Source organism: Thunnus thynnus, chromosome 17 (genome assembly GCF_963924715.1).
Source record: "Thunnus thynnus chromosome 17, fThuThy2.1, whole genome shotgun sequence".
Classification (NCBI taxonomy): domain Eukaryota; kingdom Metazoa; phylum Chordata; class Actinopteri; order Scombriformes; family Scombridae; genus Thunnus; species Thunnus thynnus.
The window spans coordinates 23,749,858-23,777,187 of NC_089533.1; the positions used below are offsets into that span (position 1 = coordinate 23,749,858).

General features: G+C 43.6%; 1 protein-coding gene across 6 annotated transcripts; it reads left to right on the plus strand.

Annotated features, from left to right (window-relative positions):
- The first annotated feature begins 3,800 nt into the window (after nt 1–3,800).
- On the plus strand, nt 3,801–27,127 carry wizb (WIZ zinc finger b). 6 transcript variants are annotated; one of them, XM_067571287.1, is made up of 17 exons: nt 3,801–5,745; nt 6,276–6,480; nt 6,574–6,778; nt 7,088–7,163; nt 8,237–8,385; nt 8,486–10,135; nt 11,387–11,827; nt 12,866–13,258; nt 15,166–15,306; nt 15,798–16,361; nt 16,516–16,971; nt 17,093–17,599; nt 17,747–18,322; nt 18,441–18,652; nt 21,373–21,685; nt 22,861–23,026; nt 24,022–27,127. In XM_067571287.1, exons 2-17 carry the CDS (start codon nt 6,373–6,375, stop codon nt 24,395–24,397), a joined length of 6,333 nt encoding a protein of 2,110 aa, XP_067427388.1. In that variant the 5' UTR covers nt 3,801–5,745; nt 6,276–6,372; the 3' UTR covers nt 24,398–27,127. The 6 variants fall into 6 exon arrangements, with proteins under 6 accessions (XP_067427388.1, XP_067427387.1, XP_067427390.1 ...); XM_067571286.1 differs by having other exon boundaries at nt 6,303–6,480; XM_067571289.1 differs by having other exon boundaries at nt 3,802–5,745; nt 6,303–6,480; nt 21,436–21,685.
- The last annotated feature ends 203 nt before the right edge of the window (nt 27,128–27,330 follow it).

Below are 27,330 nucleotides of genomic sequence, written 5' to 3' on the forward strand. Positions count from 1 at the left end.
TCAAACATTCACACAATCTATCCATGGCCCATACATATGATGACCTAATGGTCTACTGCACTTTGTTTCATACATAAAAGAATAATTTGTTTTATTTATTCATTTTATTAGTTTATCTGAAAGGGAAAATGCTCAATGATCAGCAGAGAAAAAGATAATCAAACAATTACAAGGGTCATTGTCATCTGTTGTCCATGGAAAAATGTTGAAAACGTCTTATACAATTCATGCACACAACATAATAAATATGCACCAACTAGCACATCCACTAATAAATAATGTTACAATATAACACAGTGGTTTTGTTGATGTAAATTGATATAATTTTAACAATTTTGGAGACACTAGTAGCAAAAGCAGCTAAGTTTACATTTCATTAAAATAATATTATCATAAAATTAACTGCATGTTCATTCATCATTCGTTCATCAAACTGTCTATAACCCTAAAGTCACACTGCTAGCATGGCTAAAAATAAATATTGCATATGTATAATAAATAAATCAAGGACATATTAACCCCCCTAAAATAGTGTACATATTAATTTTGTATGTCCTCATTTCACTCTTGTGAACAATACCTGTCTTGTTTGTCCCTCTAATATAATATATAACTGATTACAATCATTTCAGATTTGTATCTTTGATCTTTGTTACCTGTATCCAAAGCCTTCTGCTGTGTATTTTCCAGTTTACACATAGACTACATCCACTTCCTGTTCTTGTCATTATGTTATCGCTTACTATTGTAAGCACAGATCAGTGACCTTTGGTTTGTGTACTTTCTCATACCTACACACCATTTTTCAGCAATGTCAGTCTGCACATATAAACGTAATGTGAAATCTGTGATGAATAAATCAGTGTGCAGATACACATTTCTGTCACTGTCACACAGCACACGTGATTCATGGCTCTGGGACTTCCTCAGTTTTGCAGCCTAGTGCTGTGTTTTCTGAATATTAACAAGAAGGTGCTTATTGCCTCAGAGAGGGCTCCCAATGATTTGTACAAGAGTGCAGAATTTGCTGATAGCTGATATTATTCCCAGGGGGTTTGTTTCACAAGCAACAGTCACAATAATGACACCAAGGAGATGACTGAGATTTATTACAGCAGTTGTGAATTTCTTCGAAATGTCCAGGGAGATCGAAACTGTGTGAGCTATACGGCTAGACTTTGAGCCGTAAGGACAAACATTCTACACTGCCCTCATTACAGGTGGCAGTTTCCCACGTTGCTTTAGTCATCTGCCACACCAACTGATTATAAGCAGGCGAATCAACAGTAGAGTATGTGTACAGTTATTGCATAACTACCTACTTACTTTGCATGCGAACTTCTATAAATGAGTGAGGCCACAAGGTGATTGACATTTGAGGCTTGGAGCTGAAGGTATTCGAGGCTCAGAATGGATAAAGGCTGCTGGAAACAGACGCTGGCTCTTCTTGTGGTGTTGGCCAGCACATACACAGAGGGTAATCACATTTATTTATGCTTTCACTAGATTTGTAAGATGCATTAGATGTACATGTATTAGTACATGTATTCTGATCAAGATTATTTGGAGTAAAAGAAACTATTTTGACTGTAGTGCATTTAGGGTTTTTATTTCAGTTTAGGCGTATTACTCAGACAAATCTTCAGATGAGATTCTTTGTACAACTATGAAGGCAAATTTCTCCACCAAGTTTGATGTGAAGAATAACAATTGTATGTTGAGCATGAATAGATAGGATATTTGATTTTTATCTATGTATCACCCACCATCAAATCATTCCTGCTCGTATTCCTCATGTTGTAGGGACATAAACCTGTTTACACAGTCACATTATGGAGACAAAAAGCAAGTCTCCATTACATCAAATCATTCAGTTTTGGGGTGAAGACTTGGTATGAAGTTAAGGTTAGGTTATGGTTAGGTTACGTCTCTGGGAAATTAATGTAAGTCAATGTAATGTCCACATCTTGTATGTGTGTGTGTTTAGGGAAAGAAATAGTTAAAGGTTAGGTTGTGTGTACAGCTGAGGAGATGGGTTTTCATTTGAATGACAAAGACATGTTTGTGTTTTCTGTGCTCACCCCCAGCTTCATTTTCCTGGCACATGGATGACTTCATCAAGGCGGTAAAGCAGGTGGAAGATGGGAGCCCTGGGTTGAAGCCAGTAGCTGTGTTGAAGAGGCTGCGCAGGGCAGCTGGCCTTAATGATGCATTCATTCAGCACTTCCTTGGTGATGCAAACTCCGGTGGTCCTGAATTTGATGCTAGCCTCTCAAATTACATCAGCAAGGCCTTGCGTCACAGGGTGACTGAAGGTGCCAGAGAAGAAGGTGTGGTTCTGACTTCTGATGGCACCACTGTTGCCCTCAGACCGCTCCTCCTGGGCATCGAGGCTGGTTTCCTCTCCACAGGTCGAGGGCATGTTCGGGGCCTGCACCCGCTCACTCTGGCTAAAGACCTCTGCCATGCTTTCAGGCACAGCTCTCCTCTCACCCAGAGTCTGGGACCTGATGGCTGCTGGGACAGTGTAACCTCTCCTCAGGTGTTCACCCTCTTGGACAGCCCTTCTCCGCTCACCACCGCTCAGGTCAACGGTGGCATGGATGGTTTTGTTCTAGGGATGGAGTTGTCTGTTAAATCCAGACGTCCCCTCAAGCTCAGCAGTCTGCTGACAGCGTACTACTGCCACCACCTGGAGAATGATGGACTGGACACTGCCCCGCAACTCATCAGCCGACGTCGCAGGGAGAACTTCAGAGGGCTGGTCGTCCCTCCGGTGCTGGCAAGACAGGCGGTGAAATCAGTAGACCTGCAGGGGAGACTGAAGGGGCGCCCAAAGATGGATGTGAAGGAGAAGAAGCAGTTGAGGGCTGTGGTGAAAGAGGGAATGAAAGAGTTTGTCCATAAATACATGGGTGAGCGTGAGACCAAGACACAGAGGAAGTGAAAGAATTTTAAAAACAGTTGTCTTTAGAAATGAGAATAAACCACATTAAGATAGCTTTGACAGCAAAAATAAGAACAGAAAAGGCTGATTATTAACACTTTAAAAAATCATGTAATCAGGATCTAACCAGCTCTGTCAAACATTATTAATCTGTTTCAGATTGCCCACCCATCATACCACGGTGTATGTGGGGTGCAGAGCCGTACAGAGGAACACCCACCAACCTGACACTTCCTCTCTCCTTCATGTACATCCACCACACTCACACACCGAGCCAGCCCTGCCTGACCTTCCAGCAGTGCTCTGCAGACATGCGCTCCATGCAGCGCTTCCACCAGGAAGACAGAGGCTGGGACGACATAGGATACAGGTAAAAGCTTTTCCAAGACAAATATGCATATGTAAAGTCTTTACAAAGACTTTACGAGAAACCTAAACAAGACAATTCTGTGCTCCTGAAGCTTCGTTGCTGGCTCTGACGGGCACATCTACGAGGGCCGAGGCTGGCACTGGAGAGGAGCTCACACCCTCGCACACAACTCCAAAGGCTTTGGTGTCTCCTTCATTGGAGACTACATGACTAGACTGCCCTCCCAGCATGCCATGGGGCTGGTGAGAGATCAGCTGGCATCCTGCGCTGTTGGTGGAGGTCGACTGGAAGCCGACTTCATCGTGCATGGGCACAGACAGGTGGTGAACACTACCTGTCCTGGAGATGCTCTCTATAATGAGATCAAAGGCTGGGAACACTTCGGGGTATGTAGTACTGACATCATTGACAAAAAGTGCTATATGTTCTAGGATGCAAGAACATATAGCAAGACTCTGCAGCCTTCTTTCATCAGGTTTCAGCATTACTGTTCTGATTACAATTTGTTTTAAGCATACAGTTCTCCTATTAGTTTTTGTTGCATGGCTTTATGTTAATGTTTCTTTCATGTTTCATTTTCTTCTTTTTAGGAGGTCAAGAAATCAAAATGATCTGCTTGACAAGAGGAAGAGCTGTGAATAAACTAAAGGTTAACACATTAAATATTTGCCTCATCCTTGTGCTCTGATTGTTGCCATTTTCTTCAGTCCTGGCTTGAATGAGCTGAACAAACTGTTTCATAAAGCCGACTCAGTGCTGTTAAGATCAGACTAAATCAAGTCCGGTTTAAGAACTGACCCGAGACATCAATCACTGATCACATCAAATCACAGTGAAGGAAACAGACATGCAAAGCCAAAAACTGTAATGTGAGCAGCCAGAGAGCAGCAGATATTACACACAAAACACTGAGAGTAAAATATTACAGCAAAACTGAACAGAACCAAAACAATTAATTAAGCAAAAGAGCACTTTTATCAGCACACTGCTGAACTCCTGTTAGCTCAGTTTATTGTAGCACTTTGCTGAACTCACATCATTGTGGGTTCAAGTCCTGTATGAAAAATGTGAAAAATTTTCTTTGTATCATATGTGCTGAAAAATTTATCTATGATGTATGAATTGCAGCATGACATTTATAATTTAAGTAGTATGAAATAGCTTAGTAATTCCTTTTGTGGCAATAAAATAAACATAATTGCATTTTCTATCAGTTGGAATGTGCTACTTGGTTTGTTGCACAAGTGACATCAACTCCATGTGGTGGAAGTATTGTTTAGCTTCAGATTGGCTGTCTGCTCCTTTATATATTTTTGATAGACAGATTTCTGCATGTTTGATTCTTTCATTTTATTCAAGTGACATTTAAAGAGAGAACAAATCATTAAAACGCTTCTTCCTATGTGACTACAGTCCTGAGTTGCATTTATATTGACTAAAATACTGTGCAGATCATGGATGTACCATATAAACATCCGTGGTTGAAATCTAAAGTAACCAGAAACACGGACAGCGCCACTCTGCCATTGCAACCCACATTGTGGTGAGAGGTGGGATTACACCCGAGGGTTTATTAACTGGATGCTCTCGTTGCGCCCCCCGGTACACAGGCCGCAGCCGGACCCTTCTCGATTACCGTGAAAAGTGGCCTCGATGATACAAACACACACTTCTATTTATGACCACTAGAGGGCGCCAGATGACCATATAATGACCAGTAGTAAGGCGTTTATTGATTTCCAGCATTTAAGGAATTTTGTTAACGAGTTTGCATACCATACACCCACACTGTGCTTATTTTATAGCGAGGGAAACATCTGCCATGAGTTGTAAACATGTTATTTACTACAGTGGTTAAATGATTGGCCAATTAGATGTTAACGACTGAATCTAAATTCGCACAAATGACAATTAATACTTCACCTGTTTCCATAAATGAATCTCTGATATTAATAAAGTTATCAGTGTCTAATGTTTACTGTTCACTCTTGTATTTTTCGCAGAGAAAAGTGTCACTTTGATCATAACGCTGCACAACAAACATCCTTTCGCTCACATTTGTGAAAGTACGTAGAAATGAAAAATAAAGACAAAGCATTAGTAAAAGTTGAACTTATTAAACTTGGCCCCGGTGGTGGGTTACTCGAAACTCTTCTCGTCGCCCTCCCCGTCGACGTTACGTACGCAGCCGTGGCGTGCCTGCAAGCCAAATAACATGGAGTCCTCTGTCTGGCATCTTCCAAGGGATCCATGCAAAGAAAAAAAAAGCCTGAGCACCGATAAAAGAGCAAGTTTCTCCATGTGAGCTGTCAAAGCTTGTTGCGAGCATCGTCTCGGCAGCGTAAAGCTTCAGCTCTGTCCTCAAGTATGACGAGCGGTGCTTAAACAGCAAGCCTTTCCCTGCGATCCGCAAACCAGGCCGATTTCAGTGAGTATTTGCTGCAAAAAAACTGCAATTTTATGGGCGTTTGAGGCTTAAAAGGAATTGTGCATGGATGCATTGTTGTTATAGTCACCTGACAACAACCGGATCGATATCAGCCTCTGAAGCAACAGAGGCCAGTCCGTGGGACACCTTATGCACCCGGGCATTTTCCTGCTTTTTAGAGGGGCAGCAAGAGAGGACATGGGCCTGAATATAAAGGCCACTTATTTATGTAACCATTTGGGCGCCCTATTCCATTCTTTAAGACCAGACATATTGTGAAAATAGGTCAGACAGTCCGAAAACTGCAACTGGGGAAAAATATTGAGGACAGCCAAAACATCAGAGATTCTGCAGATTTGACACTTTCATGTTGTCTGATATGCTTTTTGATTCTTACTTACAATCTGCTGGCTGTTTAAAAAAAACATTTTGCATGCAAATTACTACAGTAAGTATAGTGGCAAACTGAGTAGGCTGTGGGAATAATGGGTGAAACTTTTAAGCCATGAAAAACTTGTGTTTTTGTTTAGTGTGTGTTCACGTGTGAATGTTTCCAGAATAAGAGGAGAGTGCACAATGTAGGCAGGCTGGTCACCAGTGGGACTCCATACTGTTCTCTGGGGGACAATGGAGCCAGAAGGGCGACCTCTAACCCCAGGGACCAGCTATGGGCCCCCACCCTTCAACTCAGCACAAAACCCTGTCACCTCTACTTTCCTCAACTGCACCTTACAGGTAAATACATCATCTTAAAATCATTACTGCTGTCATTCCCATTGCCCGACAACAATTTGTAAACGCCCTGTATTTTTTTATTTTTACCACTAGTCCTCATGTTCGTCAAATGTGAGAGACGGCCTGATGTCTGCCAAATGTTCATGGGGCCACCCTGGAGATGAGGGCTCCAAGCAGACTGAGGGCACTCAGTCACCCAGTGCAGACCCAGGGAGGAGCGCACAGAGGAGATTCAGGTCCTCAGCCTTTCCTTCCTCCCTAAGCTGGGACTCTGACTCTGAGAAAGAAACACTAGATGGTAACACATGGCTCAATATCTATTGGAAACTTGTTGCACACTTCTCAAGAGTAGAAACTGGTAGCGAGGTAGTGATTACAATCTGCAGTAGTACTGAATTTAGCTAATGAACAATGCCATCAGTGTACCTATCACTGTTGTCCCCTTATTGTTTTAAATGTGATTCAGTCTGCTTGTAGTCAGAAGTCTCTCATCTTTCTCTCTCTGTATAACGCGGGTATGCACTGTATTTTTGACTGTGGATTTTAACTGTTAAGCTGTGGAGTGATGTTCCTGTGGTTGTGTGTTTTGTGTGCTGTTATGTGTCAGAGGAGGAGCTACAGCACTTTTCTAACCCTCATGGTCTGGCTGCTCACAGCCCAGGATCTCCTTCTTCTGGACTCAGGTGAGGAGGAAGTGCAGTAGGAAGGGGAGCATGTTGTTTGGTGGCAAAATCAGCTGGTTAGTTTGGCAAACTAAGAAGAAACACAGCCATAAAGACAACGACAAAGACAGATTTTTTTTTTTTTTTTGCAAGGAAAAAAAATATTTTCTGAAAGTTGTATTTAAATGGAGCCATCCTTAAATTTCTCTGGGAATCAACAGCTGCATATAAATTGGGTAAGCAATAGTTTGACATTTTGGGAAACTTTCTTGCAAAGAGTTAGATGAGAAGATCGATACCACTCTTGTAAATGTGAAGCAGCTTGTTAGCTTAGCTTAGCATAAAGACTGGAAACTTGTAACAAAATTCACCTGCCAGCACCTATAAAGCTTTCTAATTAACATGTTTTATTTTTGTATGTTTATTTAATCCATAAATGTAAAAATGACAAGTCTTGTAGTCCTGTCACTGGGAGGTTGCCAAGCAACCAGCAGAGATTTGAGGAAGTCACTGCTCTTGGCCTAGAAATGGTCCAGCATATAATCCCAGTAACAAAACAATTTCAGTTCTTGTGTGGATTAAATAAACGAGATGTTAATTACTGAGCTGCAGAGGTGGTGGTAGGCGGAAACCACTACCGCTAAAGTCCATAGTTTTTAGTAGAAAAATTCAGTGGAAATTATTTGGGAATTACAGATCCATAAAATTAAGAATTACTGTTTTATTTCCCATGTGAAGGTCTAAATGCTTCTTCACCATGCCACGAATAAAATTATGAAGGGGAAACAGTGAATCCTTTATGTATTTATTTATTCAGTGCAAAAGTAGTCAAAATCAGATATAGTAAGTCTACTGGAATCATACCCACCATCATGAAAAATATCCACCATGTGTATTCATTGAACTCCCCCAGTCTGTTAAAACCCACAAAATTCCCCGAAAAATGAAAGAGGACATGATCTCGGTGTCCTCTGCGGTAGTTATAACCCTGTAAATAAGAGCTTGCACATGATCTGTAATTTTGACTTCTTCTAGGCAGTGATGCCGCTTTCACTTCGTAAATTTTAATGTTTTTTTCCTCCGGTGCTTTTCAGACTTGATAGTGAAGATGATCAAGAACCTGAAAAACTGCAGCACTTGCGTTGTAAGACTGATTCGCCTACCCCTGTGGAGGGGCGCAATGACGACAATGAGAGCACAAAGACAGAAGAGCCAAATACATCTCGGCTTGGCCCAACAGAATGTGGGTACCGTAATGAAGAAACAAAATCTGCCTGCACACTTGATATCTTTCTTTTCTTAAGGCTCCACTCATTCATAATTCCCCTGTTTTCTCTTCACAGTGGCAGACAGCGAAGTCTGGAATGTATCTGAGGCAACTGAGCTGTTTCTGTCCAAAGTAAAACCAAAGGACGGCTGCCAAATGGAGGAGGAGGCAGACAATATTGAGGGAGAGAGAATGCCCAAGAGAAAAGAAACCAAGGAGCCTGAGAGAGATGTGTACACATTCCCTGGAGACTCAGACCCGGAAAGTCCCCCTCCTGCTCCCTGGGCTCATTGCACATTCATTCAGCGGTGCAGAAAGAAGAGGGTCCTGCTCAGGCCCTTCTCCGGCCTTGGCACCTTGAAGCGCTCATTGCCTGAGACTGGCAAGGTGGCTAAGGTGGAAGCTCAAAAATCCAAAACTGTAGCGCCGACACAGCTGAGCTTAGGTGGAGGGGTCTATGATTTTGAAGAGGGCAACTTTGGAGAGGGAGCAGTGGATGAACCAATAAAGTTCAGAGATAGAGGAGGGAAAAGAGACAAAGAAGAAGAAGAAAGCGGGGTAGAGCTAGGTAAGGACATTTTCACCTGTGTGGAATGTAGCATTTACTTCAAAAAGCAGGTCCACCTGCAGGAGCACATGACTGAGCACCGTCACAGTGGTGCGGGATGCGGCAGGCGTTTAGGAAAGGGCGGCCGTTTTCGGTGTATTGAGTGTGGATGGAACCTGCCAAATCGGCTTGCGCTGGCAGACCACCACCGAAGGCACCAGGAGTCCCGTATGAAGATCCTGGAGGAGATTGAGAAACTGAATGAAAATGGGAAGGCAAAAGAGATTCATATACTGGACAGTAAGGTGGTGAAGCTTAAAAGCCCAGACACAGCTATTATGCAAGACGCAGGCCCGGTCTCGATTCCAGGCCAAGGGTCAGACCCAGAAATAGTTACAGCTCCACCTCTATCCCCAGCCCCAATTTCAACATCAGACAGAGACCAGACAACTCTTGACTCAGATACAACTGTAACTCCTCACAATTCAGTTCGAAGCCCAGCTCAGGCCCGAGGTGTCTCTGCCTACCGCCGCCGCTTTGTCTGCTCCAAGTGTAACTTCAGCACAAGAACCTCCCAGGCACTGGCTAATCACACCAAGACCCACAACAGGAAAAAGCCCGCTCTCCGGAGTGACTCCTCATCTCCTGGTTCACCATCATGTTTGGCGTCCACCTCCCTGGCCTGTGGTCATTGTGCCTTCCTGACCTCCAGTCAAACCGTATTGAGGGAACACCAGAAACTTGTTCATCCAGAACAGGTCTCCATCAGTGGGGCACAGGGTGAGACTGGCCAGCATTCAAGGTCCAATGTGGGTGCTCAAATTTCAAACCCTGTCCCAGATTCTGACCACCTCTCTGGGTCTGGATCCCTGCCCAACGCCACTCAAGGCAAAAGCCAGCAAGGAGTCACTGCCTCTGAGGACAGCACAACACCAGACAGCGCTGCAGCTCGGCCCGCAAGCCGGGTGGTCTTCAAGTGTGTTGGGAACAGGCGATTCAGCAGGAGAGGGAAGACTTGGACTGATCTAGCCAAGTTTCAGTCAAGACTGGATGACGACAAGCTCTCCGGCAGTGAAGAAGAGCAAGATGAAGATCAGTGCACAGAGCTTGACAATGACCTGTCCCAACAAGATGCTAACTCACCTGTGAGAAACAAACAGCACACCAGAGCACATGCAGGTGAGACTAAATGGCAGACTGAAGACATTATATTGCAACTCTGCACTGAAATGCTAAAGTTTCACCAAGTCACTCTTATTTGATTTCTATGCGAGTTGTTATGTCCCCTATGGGTTTGAGCATTTGGATAAAACAATAAGACATTAAAATTTACCTAAAACTCACAGTTTACACACTGCTGGCTCATAGCTTTGTTATATAATTGTTCATAAAACCTGATCATGTAAAAATAAATAAAGCTGCACAAATTCCTATTTTTATGCTACCAAGGATCAAATGATTATGTGCAATATGTGAAAGGTGTCGTACTGACAAACTCACAGGGAATTATCACTTGACTCTGCAGTTCTGTTTTAGGGTCTTTCAGCTCATTGTTTTGGATTTCCAGTTACAACTTTACTGTTTTAGTTCAGAACCACTGCTCTCATCAACCTTGTTTCCTAAGCAGGCAGCTGTTTTCAGAGAAAAAAGTCTGATAAACCCACTGTACGTCACATGCCTAGCACCAAACAGCAAAACAAAATTAGCAACTGGCAAATAACATAAAAAAATATGTATATTTTCTCTGAATTTATTGGAGACTAAAACAGAGCTAAAAGGAGAGTGAATGTTAGACTTATGTGGTCAGAAACACCACTGAAATTAAGTGCTAATGCTGCCCTGCATCTGCTTGATGTGTAAAAACAACTGTTAGCTAACATGTTAGTCATTAACAACTTTATAAGGTGATAATATGCTAATGCTGTGCACAGCCTGTTGAGCTGCACCCAGGTGGTTAAAAAAACAATTAATGCAGGTTCAAGTTCTCACAGCTTTTGTCACAACCTCTGCAGTCAATACTTGCCGGTTGAACAGACACAACCTTCTATAAATCCTCAAAGAAAGCTGGTTAATAAGATGTTAGCAATTAAATTGATGAGTACAATGTGAGTGCAATGTGATTATTACTTGTAGAAAGTATGGTTAATGGCCCAAACTATGAAAATAAAACAAAAGTTGTAATAAAACAGAATTACTCTTTGAAGTGTTGAGATATTGAGGTCAAAGTATAAATGTTTTTGGAACATTTTAAGAAGTAAATGAGGTCAGACAGACTTTAAGAGCTTCTCAAATGGAGCTCTACAGGCGCTCTTGCCTACAACCCCAGATGCACATATAGTATTTAAGGTATGCAGCCTCAAATGACACTGTTTCAATTTGAGAAGGATTTGTCTGTTTATTCAAGATTGATTTTTTTTTTTTCTTTTCCAGACGACTGTTCAGCACAGCAAAGTGCCACATTATCGCTCTCCCCTAAGAAGAGCGTGAAGGACGAAGACAAGCAGGAGGCAGAGAAAGATGGAAAGGTTTTCTTTTTGAGGAGGAGCAACCGGATTACTGCTGCACCTGCAGAAATTGACAGTGATGATGATGACGATGACATTGACGAGGAACGTTTGCGACGTTTCCTGTCAGAGGGCATCTTGGATGAAGACAGAGACGAGATTGATGAGGATGCAGAGACGCTGAAGAGTGTGGAGAGGAAATGCCCCTACTGCCCTGATCGATTTCATAATGGCATTGGGCTTGCCAATCACGTGAGAGGTCACCTGAACCGAGTGGGCGTCAGCTACAATGTGCGTCACTTCATATCCCCCGAGGAAGTCAATGCCATTGAGAAGAAGTTCTCCTATCAGAAGAAGAAAAAAAAAGGTCAGCATCTTGTTGCGTGTATTTCTTTAGGCTGTGTAGATGTTGTCTGATCAAATTCTGAAAGCCAGAAAGACAATGCCTTTTTTGTTGTCTTTGTTGTTGTCTTTGTTGTTAAAATGTTCTTGGAATAATGACTCTGATGTAGGTTGTCTGACAATGTCAGACGCCCTACTGAAAAACATGAGCTAAAGTGATTATTAACTATATGATAAGTCTCTTAAATGCCTGTTTCATCCCCAGTGGAACAAATAAAGTTAGATTTTAGTTTTTTAGAAGTAGTTACTATAATGTAAATCAGTGGTTCCCAACCTGGGGGCCGGGATCCCCATAAGGGTCACAAAATAAATCTGACGTGTCGTGACAGACAAAAAGAGACAGAATAGAAACCTGAAAAAAAAAAGTTTCTTCTAAACAGTTATACTCATTTTTTTTTAGATTTTCCTCAAATCTTTGCTTTTTACTTGTGAATTACCAAATCATTTTACTTACTAAAAACAAGACTAACTCTACAGCCATGCCAGAGGCTCTGTGTTAATACCAGCATGACAACATGCTCACAATGAGAATTCTAACATGCTGATGTTTAGCAGTTATACTGTTACCACCTTCAGCAAATAGTTTAGTTTGTTGGTATGCTAAAATTAGATAATTGGCAAAAAACACAAAGTAAAGCTGGCGAACTGGAATGTCATTGGTTTTGCAGGTATTTGGTCATGAACCAAAATATTGGACAAAATAAAAATTTGACCTGATGATGATGCTACATCTAGAGTTAAGGGGTCACCAACATTATTACGATTCATCTTGAGGGGGACATGAATGTGTTAACCAAATTTAACTGGTGATCAATACAGTATTTGTCAAGACATACCACAACTGGTAGACCTGTGCATCCGGTGACTAGGGGTCACAAGAAGACGTTGCTTGGATTTAAGGGGTCACACGCCAAAAAGGTTGGGAACCACTGGCGTTAAGTATCATACTGTACATTTAGTCACACGTCTAAATTTCCACTTGTATCGCCTGTCCTCTCCCCAGTTGCCAACTTTGACCCGGACACATTCAGTGTGATGCACTGTGAGTTCTGTAGCGCAGGCTTCGACACCCGGGCTGGCCTGTCCAGCCATGCCCGGGCCCACCTCCGGGACTTCGGCATCACTAACTGGGATGTTACCATCTCACCGATCCACATCCTGAGGGAGCTGTTCTCCAGCAGGCCCGACCTTGTAATCCCCACAGCTCCCCCCCGGAGTCCCGGCTCTATACAGGAAGAAGAGGAGGGTGAAATGGAGGAGGAAGGGGAGGGAATTGTTGAGGTGAAGCTGGAGGGAGAGACAAGTGAAAGGACGCTGAGTGCTGCCGTTTCTGATGCACTGCCTTCAGCATCTCCTCAACCTTGGAAGAGCGAGGATGGTGTAAAAGAGTCTGAAGGTTAGTCTTCATTGTTGATTCATTCTTAGAAGTAGTAGTGTGTACTCATGAGTTGTGTAGTTCTGTTAGTTGCTGACGTGTTTTATTACCTGGTGACTCCTTCAGTGTTTGCAGTTTAGACCACAGTAATGATGCCATGAGAGCTGAAGAAGACTATATACAAATGCATAAAGCAGTGGGAAATGTGACTTCAGATGCTGTTAGTGTTTGAAGTGCACCTGTCTGTTTGCTGTTTATGCTGAATAAAAACTGGCCTGTCTGACCTGGGTGACACCGCTGTGCACTGTGTTGAAGGTTGGTGGTGGTTGTTGAGAATATCAGCCTTAACAGAGAGAGAAAGTGAGTGTGAGTGTTAGTGTGTGTGTGTAGAGAGAGAGTCCCTGATGCCCGTGGTTGATGTGGCACTCGGTGCATTTATCCCAACCTCCGCCTCCACTCGATTGGTCACGCCTTAGCTCAGCGGTGCATATGGGGGCAAAATGGCTGCTTCCACCTCCCCGCAGACCCAAACAATAGCGGAAAAGCTGTCTGGCTTCAGCTGCCGGGAGTCCGATGCACTGCGGTTGCGGACCGGTGAGTAGCGCGCGGTGTAATTCCTGTGCACCGCGTGCCCTCGGATCACACGGCGGCGTCGCACTACGCGTCTAGCGCCGCGTCTTCTGTCACATTGTAGCCAGACAAACAGCCATGAAAAACTCTTCATCATGTGTGAGAGCACGTAAAGAAAAGCAGTGTCGCGCACAGCCATGCAGGTAGCCCATGACATGCATGTCAAAAGCTCAGAAAGCGGGTCATTGTGATTGTTTCGGGTGTTCCCGTTTATGCACGCGCGGGTAAATTGTGCAGATTTTCGCTGTTGTGATAGGCTATTGTTGTTACAGTTTGTGTTTCCTTAATGTTCGTCAGGTTTTTTTTTTTCTAATTGTGCACGTCTGGGATGACGTCCAGTATTTTCAATGCTGCAGGATCTCAAAAATTACCTACTGTTGCCCAATCCTCGCCATTTTACTTTCCTTTGATTTTTGATAGAGGACACGCTGTGCTTTCAAGTGCATGCATTTGTGCATGTTTTTTAAAAATAATAAACTAACAGTGAGATTGCACTGGAAACATGGCAACTTTGTGGACTGAAAGCGGTCATAGTCAGTAATCTTATTACAACTTATCCGGATCAACGGAGTATAATCGAAGTATCACTTTTTCTTGGAAGTATCGGGTTGCTCAGTGTTGGGCGACTCAGCCTGAAGGGATACAAAGTCAAGTTAGCGTTTTGCTACTTTGCTCCGTTTCATAAAAGACTCCGGTGATTATTTAGTGTTGTCTTGCTTATAATGGATGGTGTTATAACGCTGCGCTCCGAGGTGTCACATCGCCGCTCTTTTACAGTCAAGAGATGAACTGACAAGCGCAGAGCCGCCCACCAGACAAAAAGCATTGTCTGTCTCCACGTCTCCTTTGATTTACCGATTTGTCGCAGAAAATGGCACTTTTGTCCCGGGAATGCCTGACTGCGGGGAACCAAGACTGCCATGTTTGTTTCATACAGTAGTGCAATTCTTACTTTTTTTTGACAGGGTTTCATTACTTTATTTTTTATGTACATTTCGTTACAGAAGACGTTATAATTCGCTGTTATTACAAGGACTGATAAATTATAAGCAATGAGCTCACAAGACTGAGTTGATTTTTCTGCTCTCAGGCTGCATTTTTATTTATCTCACGACACTCAGAAATACACTTAGACTTTAAAAGGCTGACTTTTTTGGGGGGGAATAGAAAATAGAATTAGTCGTGAGATTCAACCTCTGACATTTATTTCAAGGTATTTTATTATCACAATCACTCTTAATTGTCCTAATTAACATGGCGTTTCTACACTTAAATGGATATTGTGTGTTATGTTTTAGGTGAGGAGGAGGAAGCAGCTGAGGATGAGGATGAGCTGCAGCTTCCAGCTCTGGATGCTCTGAGCCCAAGCCCAGGGAAAACAGGGCTGTGCAGCGTGGACCAAGACAGCCTCTCTCCCGGGGAGGATGCAGACACCAAGGGTGAGAGAGAAATATGGGAGTGCTGAGCCCAGAGTGTTGACAAGGGATTGGATTTGCTACAGCCAAGCCTTATCATAGCTGTCAGTGGGGAAATTGTAAAACTGACCTCAGGTCAACATTGAGGCGTGGCGACACTACATCAGAGAGGGTAGTCTCCAGGGAGGAGGCAGACAAATGTATTTAGGGACTAAAAAGAGCACCTCCAACACTTGGTAGTGTTACTGCAGACTGGGTGAAGATGTAGACAGGAAGGGTAAGTGAGGTGACAGGTCCTCTGGGATATCTGTGGCCTCTAAAAGAACCTGAGCCACCTGTTGTTGCTTTGCAAACTTTGTGTTAATATTGCATGTAATAAAATATATAATAAAATGATACTTAAGCAGAATGTAAATACTTACAGTTACTGTTAAATATTTATGAAAGGTTATTTTGATCGCTGTAAGGCGCATCACTGCCCGAATTCATGATGTTTCCTCTTCTCTCTTTTGCAGTGCACAACTTGAAGTGTGAGGTGTGTGGAGCTCAGTTTGAGACCAGGCGGGGAATGTCCAGCCACGCCCGCTCTCACTTGCGCCAGCTGGGTATCAGTGTTTCAGAGAGCAGCGGGGCACCCATTGACCTCCTCTACCAAATTGCCAAGGAGCGAAATCTAGACAGCCAAATAAGCTCATCTCTTCTGGAGCCCCTTTCAGCCAAGAACGCCTCTGCTTCTGCTCCTCAGAAAGATGAGGACTTAGAAGACATGGACTTAGACGAGAAACCAATACCCCTTTCCGTACTGGCCAAAGCGGCGAAAGCAGTGCCACCCTCTTCCTCCTCCACACCTACACCTTCTCCTGGTGCCTCTCCAGCTCCCACTCATTCTAGCTCCCCTTCCTCAGTAGTGAGGAAAGCCCCCATTTCCTCTCTACTGCCTGTGTCTTCCCCCTTGCGCTCTCCAGAGCACAAGGCTGGGGGAATGAAAAGCTTGACCTCTAACCTCTCTCCCTCCGCCACCATCACAACATCCAAACCCATCTGGGCACCGCAGGAAAATGACGCACCTCTCAACCTCAGTAAGTGTAACTGCCCCCACTAAAGTCTGTCTCTGATAACTTTGTATTGTATCGTTCTCTGTTCATATGAATGGATTGCATTATTTTAGAAGAGTTCCTTTTTAATTCTTGAGTTTTATAAGTCTTAGTGTAGTTATTTCTTCTTAATGTGCAGCACTGGAGGTGGACCCCAATAAGGACATAGTTTGTCAGCTGTGTGGCGCCTGGTTTGAGACACGGAAAGGCTTATCCAGCCATGCACGAGCCCACCTGCGGCACTTTGGGGTGGAGTACTCTGAATCCAAGGGCTCTCCCATTGACCTCCTGAACCAGCTCATTGATACTGATGACTTCAAGCACAAAGCCAGTGCACTGCAGCTCGACAGCCACACAGAACCGCGGGGCCTCACGACCACGACGCTCTCCTCCCCAAAGCAGTCCCTGCTGAGCCTCTCCTCCTCTTCCTCCTCATCCCTCCTCTATAAGGTGACCACAGCTGGGGGTGGGTCGACATCCAAAGCTACCTCTTCCTCTGCCTCATCTTTACTTGGCCCACCTGCCAAGCGACACAAGTCCTCTTCCATGCAGGTCTTCCGCCTGAGTAGTGGGGAACTCATGGCCCTTCCACACAGTGAGTGTTGTTTCACAGTTTTGATGGGGCTCTCCTGCATGTTGTGTAAAGTCATAAATGCTTCACATAAAGTGGGCTGTATCTGTTAAATATGTTTCAGTTCACTTTTCTAATCTTTTAGGTGAACCTCCGAAGGAAATAGGCTGTGAATTCTGTGGGGAATATTTCGAGAACCGTAAAGGGCTCTCCAGCCACGCCCGCTCTCACTTGCGTCAGATGGGCATTACTGAGTGGTCTGTTAACGGCTCCCCGATTGACACCCTGCGGGAAATCATCAGCAGACGGGGCCTGCCTTGCGCCCTTCCTGTAAAACCTCTTAAAACTCCACCTCCGTCCTCTCCGGGACCCCCTCGTTCCCCTCTGTCAACCTCCTCCTCTCCCTCAGCCAACCTCCTCAGTCGTCTACCCTTCGCCTTCGCCCGTCCCTCTAGTCCTCCTCAGCCTGCAGTTTCTAAGTCGAGCTCAGCTCCACCGACGTCGTCTAGTGGGCTGATTCTCAAGCTGAAGCCTGAGCCGGTGCAGCTGGAGGTCACCACACCAGGGGCTGTGGGGAGATCTGGCGGCTTCTCTGCTGAACCTCTCAACTGTAGCTGGAGCAGCTCTGACAGTGTGTTCCCCCTCAACTTGGGTAACGTAAATCCTACATTACTAAGTTTCTTCAGAGTTTATTTAGCAGTTTAGGGAAACTTTCAAACATACTTGCAGACTCAGTAGCAGATATAGTACGTTACATTGCATTTACTTCTTACTTACTCTCTCTGTGGTTCTTCCACAGCCATGGCCCATGAAGTGGAGCCTACAAGGGATATTCGCTGTGAGTTCTGCGGGGAATATTTTGAGAACCGTAAAGGCCTCTCCAGCCACGCCCGCTCCCACCTGCGCCAGATGGGCATTACAGAGTGGACTGTCAACGGTTCGCCCATTGACACCCTGAGAGAGGTTATGCACAAGAGAGGGGTAGACGCCTCCTCTCATTCAGACCAGGGAGTGAAGAAGGAGTCGAGCCAGGGAGCCCACAGTCCCCTGTGGGAGAGCATGGGCGGCGCCGGCAGTTCAGAGAGTTTGGGTGTTTCAGGCTACCAGACCTCCAAATACCGTAAATCTCCTCTCAGTTTGCTGCAGTCAGGGTCGAGGCTCCATAAGCAGGGCCTGGGGTCCGTGGGCCCCTCTGCTACCCCACCTGCAGGAAAGTTCTTCAGGATGTCTCCACTGGGGAAACGGTCTCTGTCGGAGGATGCCCAATCAGTGGAGACTGCCCACTCACCGCCACATCAGCTTAAGACGTTCTCACCTCTGTCACATGAGTTCTCCTACAAAAGAAAATCCTCCCCAGACAAGCACGGACACCAGGGTGAGTCACTGTTAGGTTTTTGTTTTTCTATTGTTATGCAGAAATGATCTCATTTTTTCTGATCATCATTCTCAAAAAGAGATTGCCCTTCATTTGCCTCCTGTCCCCTATTTTTCAGATCCCAGCTGTGAGCTGTGTGGGTTCTACTTTGAGAACCGTAAGGCTTTGGCAAGCCACGCGCGAGCTCACCTAAGGCAGTTTGGTGTGACTGAGTGGTGTGTTAATGGGTCCCCTATCGAGACGCTTAGCGCTTGGATGCGCAGCAGGCCGCAGAAGGTGTTGGAGATGCACCGCAGCTACATGCAGGGTAACCGCTCCACCCTCAAGAAGGTGAGAGGAAGCAGTCAGGGGTTCATTTGTTGTTGGTGGATCATTTTAGTCTAATAGCTCAGGTTAATGCAAGTGTTTTTATTAACAGAGTGAGCGCCAGGCTTTACTTGAATTTATCTTTGACCTCTGACATTTCAAGTCTGTTGTTGCCAGTGTGAATGTATTTTTTCTTGCAGGAAAAATGTAAAACATCAGTAGCAGAACTTGTGCCTCCCACAAAGCCAAGCAGCTATGCAATACAAGAGCATAACCCACTGTGCTACTTTTCTGACACACTCACTTTCCTCTCAGTATCTCTGAATAGGCGTCATGTTTGGAGATCTAACATGCCTCAGCTGGTGGCTCGACAGACATTTTATGTCTTGGAAAGCTTCAGACGTGTTGTCTGTTGTCAGCTTTGAGCCGTACTGTAGATCCTGTGTCTTTACCCAGCAAAAATCACTGGGGACAGATGCCAGAACGACTCAGCTATTGACTTGATAGTTGCCATAGTAACCAGGGTGCCTGGCAGCTTATGTTTCATCTTCAGATAAATTATGGCATGCTGTTGATAGAAGAAAATGTACGTTTTTTTTTTTTCTTTCTTTCTTCCCTCCTGAATTAGTTTCTGGTGCATTTGCGTCACCATCGCACCTTTTCCCTGAGCTGTGACACACATACAGAATGGATTACCTTTTAAATGTCCTTGTAATCTTATTTTAAAGGTTTTATCATCCTGGAGAAGTGAACCCAACTAAGTTGTATGTATTGGACTGTTAGATATGTATCTAAGAACCAAGGAATGACTTATAGCACAACGAGAAATCGACCAGATCAGCACAATACCAACACATCGCTACAGTTTCTCTACACAACACTCTATAGTTTAACATTCTTGTGCAAGCAACGTGCATGTTTATTAATGCACAAAAATCAGAAAAGAAGTGAACTGAACAATGCATACTGTACATTTTTCTTGCTAAATAGGGGACTTAAAGTGTACCCTTTGACTTGTTCTCATATGCTTTTAACATAAGTTGCTCTGCACAATCCTTTTTCTATCAGAGTTCATTTAGATTCATTTTGGGAATGCGTCTATTTGTCTGAAGACATTTTGACATTTCACAGTCACACTGTCATGACTTACAGCCGGGACACTTAATAGAACGGAGCCATCGTTAATGTTATTAGTAACACCTGAGCTTTTCATACCATGACAAGTCAAAGTTTCTGATGTGAAAAAGGACCTGTTGTGTTATCACCAAACTCTTAAACTCCGGTCTAATCAGGAAACATAAGTGAAAACACCTGTGTGGGCTGTAGGGCTGTTAGGGCCTTCTCTTTTAACAATTACTTCTTAAGGTCTACTTACTTGCTTTTTCTACAACTTTCAAATGCATCTCATGGTCATCATTCATTAATTAATTTCTTTATTTTTATTTATATAATTATTAGCATTATTATTTACTTACTACCAACAATTACAGCTGATAAAGACTGTGATATGTGGTTGACAGCTCTAGAAAAAGCTAGTAAGTGGACTTTGAGTAAAGATTATCAATATTTCAGTGATACTGATGACTTAAAGCACAAAGCCAGCATATGAGGATCGTTTAATTGCCAAGTTCTCAGATCCTAACATTAAAAACCTTGAGCTCTTAATTAGCGCTTGATTAATGGCAGGTGTGCTTGAAAGGTCAAAAGTAAGACTATATGTGGTATGTTAAAACACTGACATTGCTAAAGTAATTGTAAAACAAGCTCACAGTATGTTTGGTATTATTGGTCACGAAAATCTAGGCATTTCCCATTAGATCTAGGTCAGTTCCAGTAGCATTAGTCTCAAGGCATTTCTCAACTGACATACTTATCTCTACTTATAGTCTTGGCACATATATGAACGCCTTACTGCTTTAAAGAAGTAGTTTCAAATTTTGGGAAATATATTCATTTCTTCTCTTGCCAAGAGTCAGATGAGGAGATTGATCCCACTCTCATGTCTGTACAGGATATGGAGCTACAGCCAGCAGCTGCTTAGCTTAGCTTAGCATAAAGACTCAAAACGTGGGAAACGGGTAGCCTGGCTCTTTCCAAAGGAAACAAATTCTATCTGCCAGCACCCCTAGAACTACTACGTTATATCTCATTCGTTTAATGCATACAAAAACCAAAGTGTAAAAACTGCACATTGTGGTTTTAGGGGGGGGGATTATATGACAGACTTTGTCTTGGCCAGAAACAGTAACTTCCTGGATGTGTCATTTTTACTCTTTGGTTTTTTTTACTGATTAAACAAACAAGATATAACGTGTTAATTAATTATCTTTGAAAGAGGTTGGTAGGCAGATTCTATTATCTTTGGACAGAGCCAAGCTACTGTAGCTTGTAGTTTTCATGCTAAGCTAAGCTAACCAGCTGCTGGTGGTAGTTTCAAATTTACTGCACAGACATGAGAGTGGTGTCAATCTTCTTGTCTCATTCTTGGCAAGAAAGTGACCAAGTGTATTTCCCAAAATGTTGAACTATTAAGATTTAAGATTAGAATGAATGTTATCAATTTTATATAAAGAAAGTGTGCTGAGAGAGACATTTTGACACCTTAATTAGCTATATATAATGACTAGTTATGTTAATATAACTAGTTATTTTTAAAAGTAGTATCATGGTACACCGGGACATGGCAGCTCAAGTGTCTCTTGATATATTGCTTATAAGACCACTCATCTCTTTCCATCTTCCAGAAGAGCAGCTCACCTTTCTCTGCGTCAACGGATTCTGATCATGTCCTCCCCATCTCATCACAGAAGGCCTCCTCTTCCTCCTCCTCCTCCTCCTCCCAGTGGTCTTCTTCGTTGGCTGTAAGCCTGGTGCGGCCACTGAGCCGTGAGGTCAGCCATGGCTCTTCCAAGACCACAGAGGGTGAAGCTGGTACCAACCAACAGGCTGCTCCCTTCAGGCCTGGCCGCAGCAGTCCCAGCCCATCGCGGCTCATCAGCAGCCTCCCACTTCAAGCACAGGTGGCACGCAGTGAGCTTAACGTCCGCCTGCCTAGAGGTACGTGAGGGACAGCGTGTGCTTTTGCTCTCATGCACTCAGGCAGGTACATACGCCTGCACGTTTTGTACCTTGTCAGTTGATTTTTTTTTTTTTTTCTCGTCAAGGTGGTGCTGGACTTGCTATATGCTTCTGAGAAAAACATTTCAACCATTTGACTCTTAAAAATCTCAAACTACTGAAATTTCCTATGATTGATTTGCTGTTTTTAGCCACTTAGTTACACTAATGATATGGCTTTGTCCATCGTCTCTACAAGATGAATCCTAATAACATAGCTGATCCCCTTTCTCTAGCACCACCATGAGGTTCCCCTCAGGATGAATTGTAAAAATGTTGGTGATCTCTTAATTTTTTTTCTCTACCGTCATCATCAGGTCAAAATTTTAATTTATCCAATACTTTGGTTTATGACCAAATACCTGCAACACTGATGTAGACATTCCCATCAGCCTCAGCAGAACTGTGTCTTTAGTGCTAATGAGCAAATATTAGCATGCTGACACGCTAAACTAAGATGGTGAGCTACTAGCATGGCTGTACACTCTTAGTCTTGTTTTTTCTTATGTTATTTGAATAATTTGCAGAATCCTGAAGAAGTAAAGTGGTCCAGTAATTCGAAAGAAAAAAGCAAAGATTAGGAAAGTCTGAAAAAATGAATATATAACATGTAGCAGGACACTGTTGTTTAAGAAGGGGTGAGTGGACGCAGCCATGCAGTAGCAGGAAAATCTGTGGGATACATGAGATACAAGACAAATAAAGAGTCTGTTATGCTTAAAGAAAAACACAAGCACTGAAAGCGGAGGGTTTCATCAGGGGAAATAAATGAAATGTTATAGGAAGAGAGCCACAGTAATGTGCTAGTCTTTGTTTTTAGTGACAGTGACTTGCCTTTTATCTTTCTCTTTTTTTAACATTGAATTAACTTTCTTTTTTAAGGAAAGGGCCACATTTTATAAGAGAAGCACTGAAGAACATTTGTACAAAATTAACGTTACAAAAGCCACATGAAATGAGAAAAGATTGTCCTGTGTTTAGAAACAAAACTCCACCTTATCTGCTTTCAGCAAAATAACTGCATTCTGGATAATAATGGACTGATACACTGACATCTTTTGGTGCAGCTCCAGTTTGCACCAACACTGTATGTTGCCTCCTCCCCTCTTGCTAAGGTTTTGAGCGTCGGCCCTTGAAGCACCCGTCTTGCCCAGATGGAACGGAGAGGGACAGCGGCCCTCCTAAGCCTCCCCGCACAGGCACCGTCCCCGCCCTGGTGCCCAAACCACCCTCCTACCCACTGGTCAAACTGGTGGGCAAGTTCTACACCCTGAAGTGCCGGTGAGTAAAACTTGAATGTTAGAGCAGGACTTCCCAGAATAATAACCTGGGGACTCACACAGGGCCCATGAGAAAATGTTCAGGGCCCTCGACATTAGACATTTTGAGACAGAAGCATTAAAGGTGCAATATGTAAGATTTGGCCACCTGCTCCAAACAAATAGGGGGAAGCATATCATTAGAAACACCCTCTCTCCCATCCCCCTCCCACCCCCCTCCCTGACATATCACCCCAGCAGCATTGGGACTCCAAATGGTTACTTTCTCAGCTGAAGAAATATTGAAACTTAATAAAGTGACATATTAACAGTCCTATAGCGAAACTTAGCCTACAGCAGCTTTTAGCCTGGCTCAAAATCTCCACCATTGCTGGCCAGTTGCTCGTGGCAGTGCTACTACTTCATCTTCTTGTGTTGGACTGAAGGCAGAGTGGATGCTACAGTGACTCACTATCGCCCTTGAGGTACAAAGTGGTATTACGAGACAGGACGGGCTAGCTTGTTAGTATTGTAACTTAAGTAGATATCTCTGTGACACAATACGTAGAGAGAAAACTGTTGTTTCTCTACATTGTGTTGATAATTTTAGTTAATTTTTAAATGTTTTGAACTAAAATCCTGGCCAAATCTTACATAGTTCACCTGTTAATGGAACTGTTAATGGAACTAAGTTTTAAATAGTCACTTACTCCCCAAGCAGCAATCGCCACCCCCACCCCCTGCCCAGCACTACTCCACTTTTGGTTGCTAATGCACTATATTGAGAATAGTGAACCATTTGGGATTTTCAGGCAACATGAATGAGTTCTTAAGTTCTGATATTACTGCAGTACAAAAGTTTTAACAGAATCGGCTGCCCCTGAGGGAGGCACTGAATTTAACAGCATCAGTTTGTCTTTTTTTTTTTTTTTTTAAGTCACAGTAAATGTTGCAGTTATTTCACAATTTTCAGTTTATTTAAAACCCAGCTTAAATGTGTTTCTTGGTCTGCGTCAGGTTCTGCGAGGTGGAGTTCCACGGTCCGCTGTCGGTGCAGGAGGACTGGATCAGACACCTCCAGCAACACATCCTTAAGATGAACTACAACAAGCCTGCTGCACCCAAAGCAGCCTCCGCTGAACCCCCTGCCCCGGCTGATGACCCAGCCCCGGTCCAGGCCTCTGCCCCAGCCTCCACCTCTACCTCCAGCACCACCTCTACAACACCCGCCCTCACCTCCACCCCGACCCGCACCACAGCTCCCAACAGCCACTCCCCTACGCCGCCGGCTGAGTGCGCTCCGACTGTCACTGCCACAGAGATAGTAAAGGTCTCAGAGGAGCAGCCCACCCTAACTCCAACTCCCATTCCCCTCACTACTCAAACGGCGTAAGCTCAAATTCATCACCCGCTGTCATTTTACCCCTTTTGTTTTTTCCTGCCTTTACAATTTCTTTTTTCCATCCGTTTCTTTCCTTTGGCCTTCACAAAGTGTTGTTGAGGAGGTGTGTTTCCCCTCCAAAGAGTTCTCTGAGCCCCAAGCACCTTTGAAGCAGCTTTCTAGACTGTTACTAAGTCCTGTTACCATGGGAACGAAGCTCTCCTGGCTTATCCATGCGCCGGGGATGGGTGATTGTGGGCACTGTCCAAGGTTTTGAGGAGAGATGAACTAAAGTTTTGTGTTTGCCTTGTTTAATATGAATGTCCAGATGTTGATGTGGACCGTTGCTGTACCCCTCCGCCCATTCACTGGGTGGTTTAGGGGTTAATGTAGCCCTTATCAAACTTCAACCCCCCTTGTCCACTTCATTTTTACCCCATGCCTTTCCCCTTATGAACAGTGTGTTACTAAGACCTGCGAGACTCTGACCATTTCTACCAGCAACATCTCAGTGAGAGCACACTGGTAGCGTTGGCCTCAGCCTCTAACCTAAAGGTCCCGACTGAGATTATATGACATTTATAATTATGCTAGTCTTGTGGTTGAGACTTTAAACACGTGGTAACACTTAGTGTTAAAAATGGCACTTTTAATACTGACATTGTCACTGAGCACTTACTGAAACGCCCATTTTAATTGGGTGGAATTTGACTATTTCAGATTGGTTAAAGGAGCAAGAAGTGGAAGCACACCCAAAAAGGGAAGATCCCCCAGTTAACTTTATAATGTAATACTGTCCCCAAAATATAGATTTTGCTTGAATGTAGCTTAAAGCACCTATTAATACCTTATATGCACACATTCATACACAATCAAACATATGCCCCATATTACTATACCATTGATGGTTTTACCTTTTCATGATGTTACTACTCAACAGTCTGCTGTTTTCTGCAGATAGGGCTGCTGTTGTGCTGAAGGCACAGTTGCTTTTTAATCTGCCTCTCTGGATTCGAGAAGTGGGGCCATAGAAAACATTCAAGGTTACACATTTCAAGTTTTAGATTTTCCATTCACAGTGTTGCCATTTTCTTCCTGCCGTTTTTTAATGTAACCCAAATTATTATTTATTTATTATTATGCATCTGAATGTGGTAAGCTAGGTCATTTTAAAGCTAAAGTAGAACTTTGGATCGTTTGAAAATAGGTCAGCAGTGCACTTTTACACTGGTGCACAGTGTGTGTGTGTGAGCGTGTGTGTGTGTGAGCGTGTGTGAGCGCGTGTGTGTGTGATAGTTTGTGTACATACATACATAGCAAATGTGCATTTGTTTCCAATTTTAAAGAGAAAGACAGAAGTAAAACTGCTTGATAGGAAGACGTCTCCGTAGCTCAACATGAACTAAATGTGGGAGCCTGTCTGTAAGTGGTCTGATCAGGACTTACATGCATCCGTCATTGTGTTAGGATGTGCCAAAGAGTCTGTTTACTTCCTTGTCCTGCCTCTGTAAAAGCTGTTTACATTGGATATGATGGTGGAGGAAACTCTGCACAGCTATCGAGTTCCCCGAGGCTCCACGCTGAACAATGGACCGAACAGTTAACCGGCGGTGATCTGCATCCACTGCATGCAAGTTCCCCGACGGTTGGGAAGACTCGGGCTACTGGACTGGCTTCATGGGACTTATGTTGTTACTGTAGGGTTAGATTATTCCAATTAACCATGAACACAAACCAAACTTTATTTCAAGACAGGGCTCCTGAGAACTGTCAGCCCTGAGTCCAAACACAGAAACACATCTGACCTCGGGCTCACAAGAGGAGCGAGCAGCGGCAGGCTCCTGAGACTGAAGTCTGCGGTCTGTTTCTTTCTACATTGCTTCAGAGTGCGTTCATATCAACCTAGAACTGAAGCAATAACTAAAGGGTCCATGTAGGCTGATGACCTTTTAAACTTTGTTTCAGTGTTGCCATGTTTGAAACATGACTGTTCAATCCAAACGATACCCCGACCCCTTTTATGGAGTATAGATACATACTATATAACTACATGTACTTAAGAAACTGTTGATGCTAGTAGAGCCATCAGCAGTTCGATTAGCAAGGTAGTTAAAAAAAATAAGTGATCTTAATTCCTCTATCGTGATTTGATTTCAACCTTTGATGCTATGTATTTTTTATTGCTCTGTGCATTTCTGTATTTGCAGTCCTGCAAGGTGAATCTTAGAGTATTTTTTATTTTTATCCGTTAGTCTCTCCAAGCTGAAACTTTGGTGCTGGTGAGAATGTTGCAGGTCGGGAGGCGGTGAGTTGCGAGTGACTGAACGTGAGGAAAACATTTTAATGTGATTGTCACGTCCTGGTATCAAAGGACTCTAAAAATCAGGCCTTGAAGGGGACCACTTTGCACGGTGAGGTATTATCCTCTCTGCATTCTCAGAGTAATAAGAGTTCAACGCTGTAGCCTCTCGCAGGTCTGTGGCTGCATTACTGTGTGAGATGTGAATCAGAGGCCGGTGCATTAGAGTTCCCCTTTAAGAATAAGCCTCAGCTAGTGTAACTGGCTGTTCTGTGTGCGTGTGTGCGTGAGTGTATGAGTGTGAAAAAAAGACAAGTGAGATGACAATGATGACGATAGAAGAAAAAGATGCAGTTGAGGAAAAAAAACTGTACTGTACACAAAAGGGTTAAGTTTTAAGTGAATCAACTCCAGAACAAACAATAAATGTGATTTCAATTTCAGACACTGACTTGTTGCCTTTATTGTTACATTAAAGCACATCAGCCATGTCAACCATTGTTGGAGGTTTGTGTGCAGGTTCTTTGGTTGAAATGATTTTTTTCCACTAGAGGGAGTCACAATACAATTTTTACATTTCATGGCTAATTTCAAGCAGATTTGACTGCACAGGACAGGTAATAAAGAGGACTTGGTCAGGAACTTT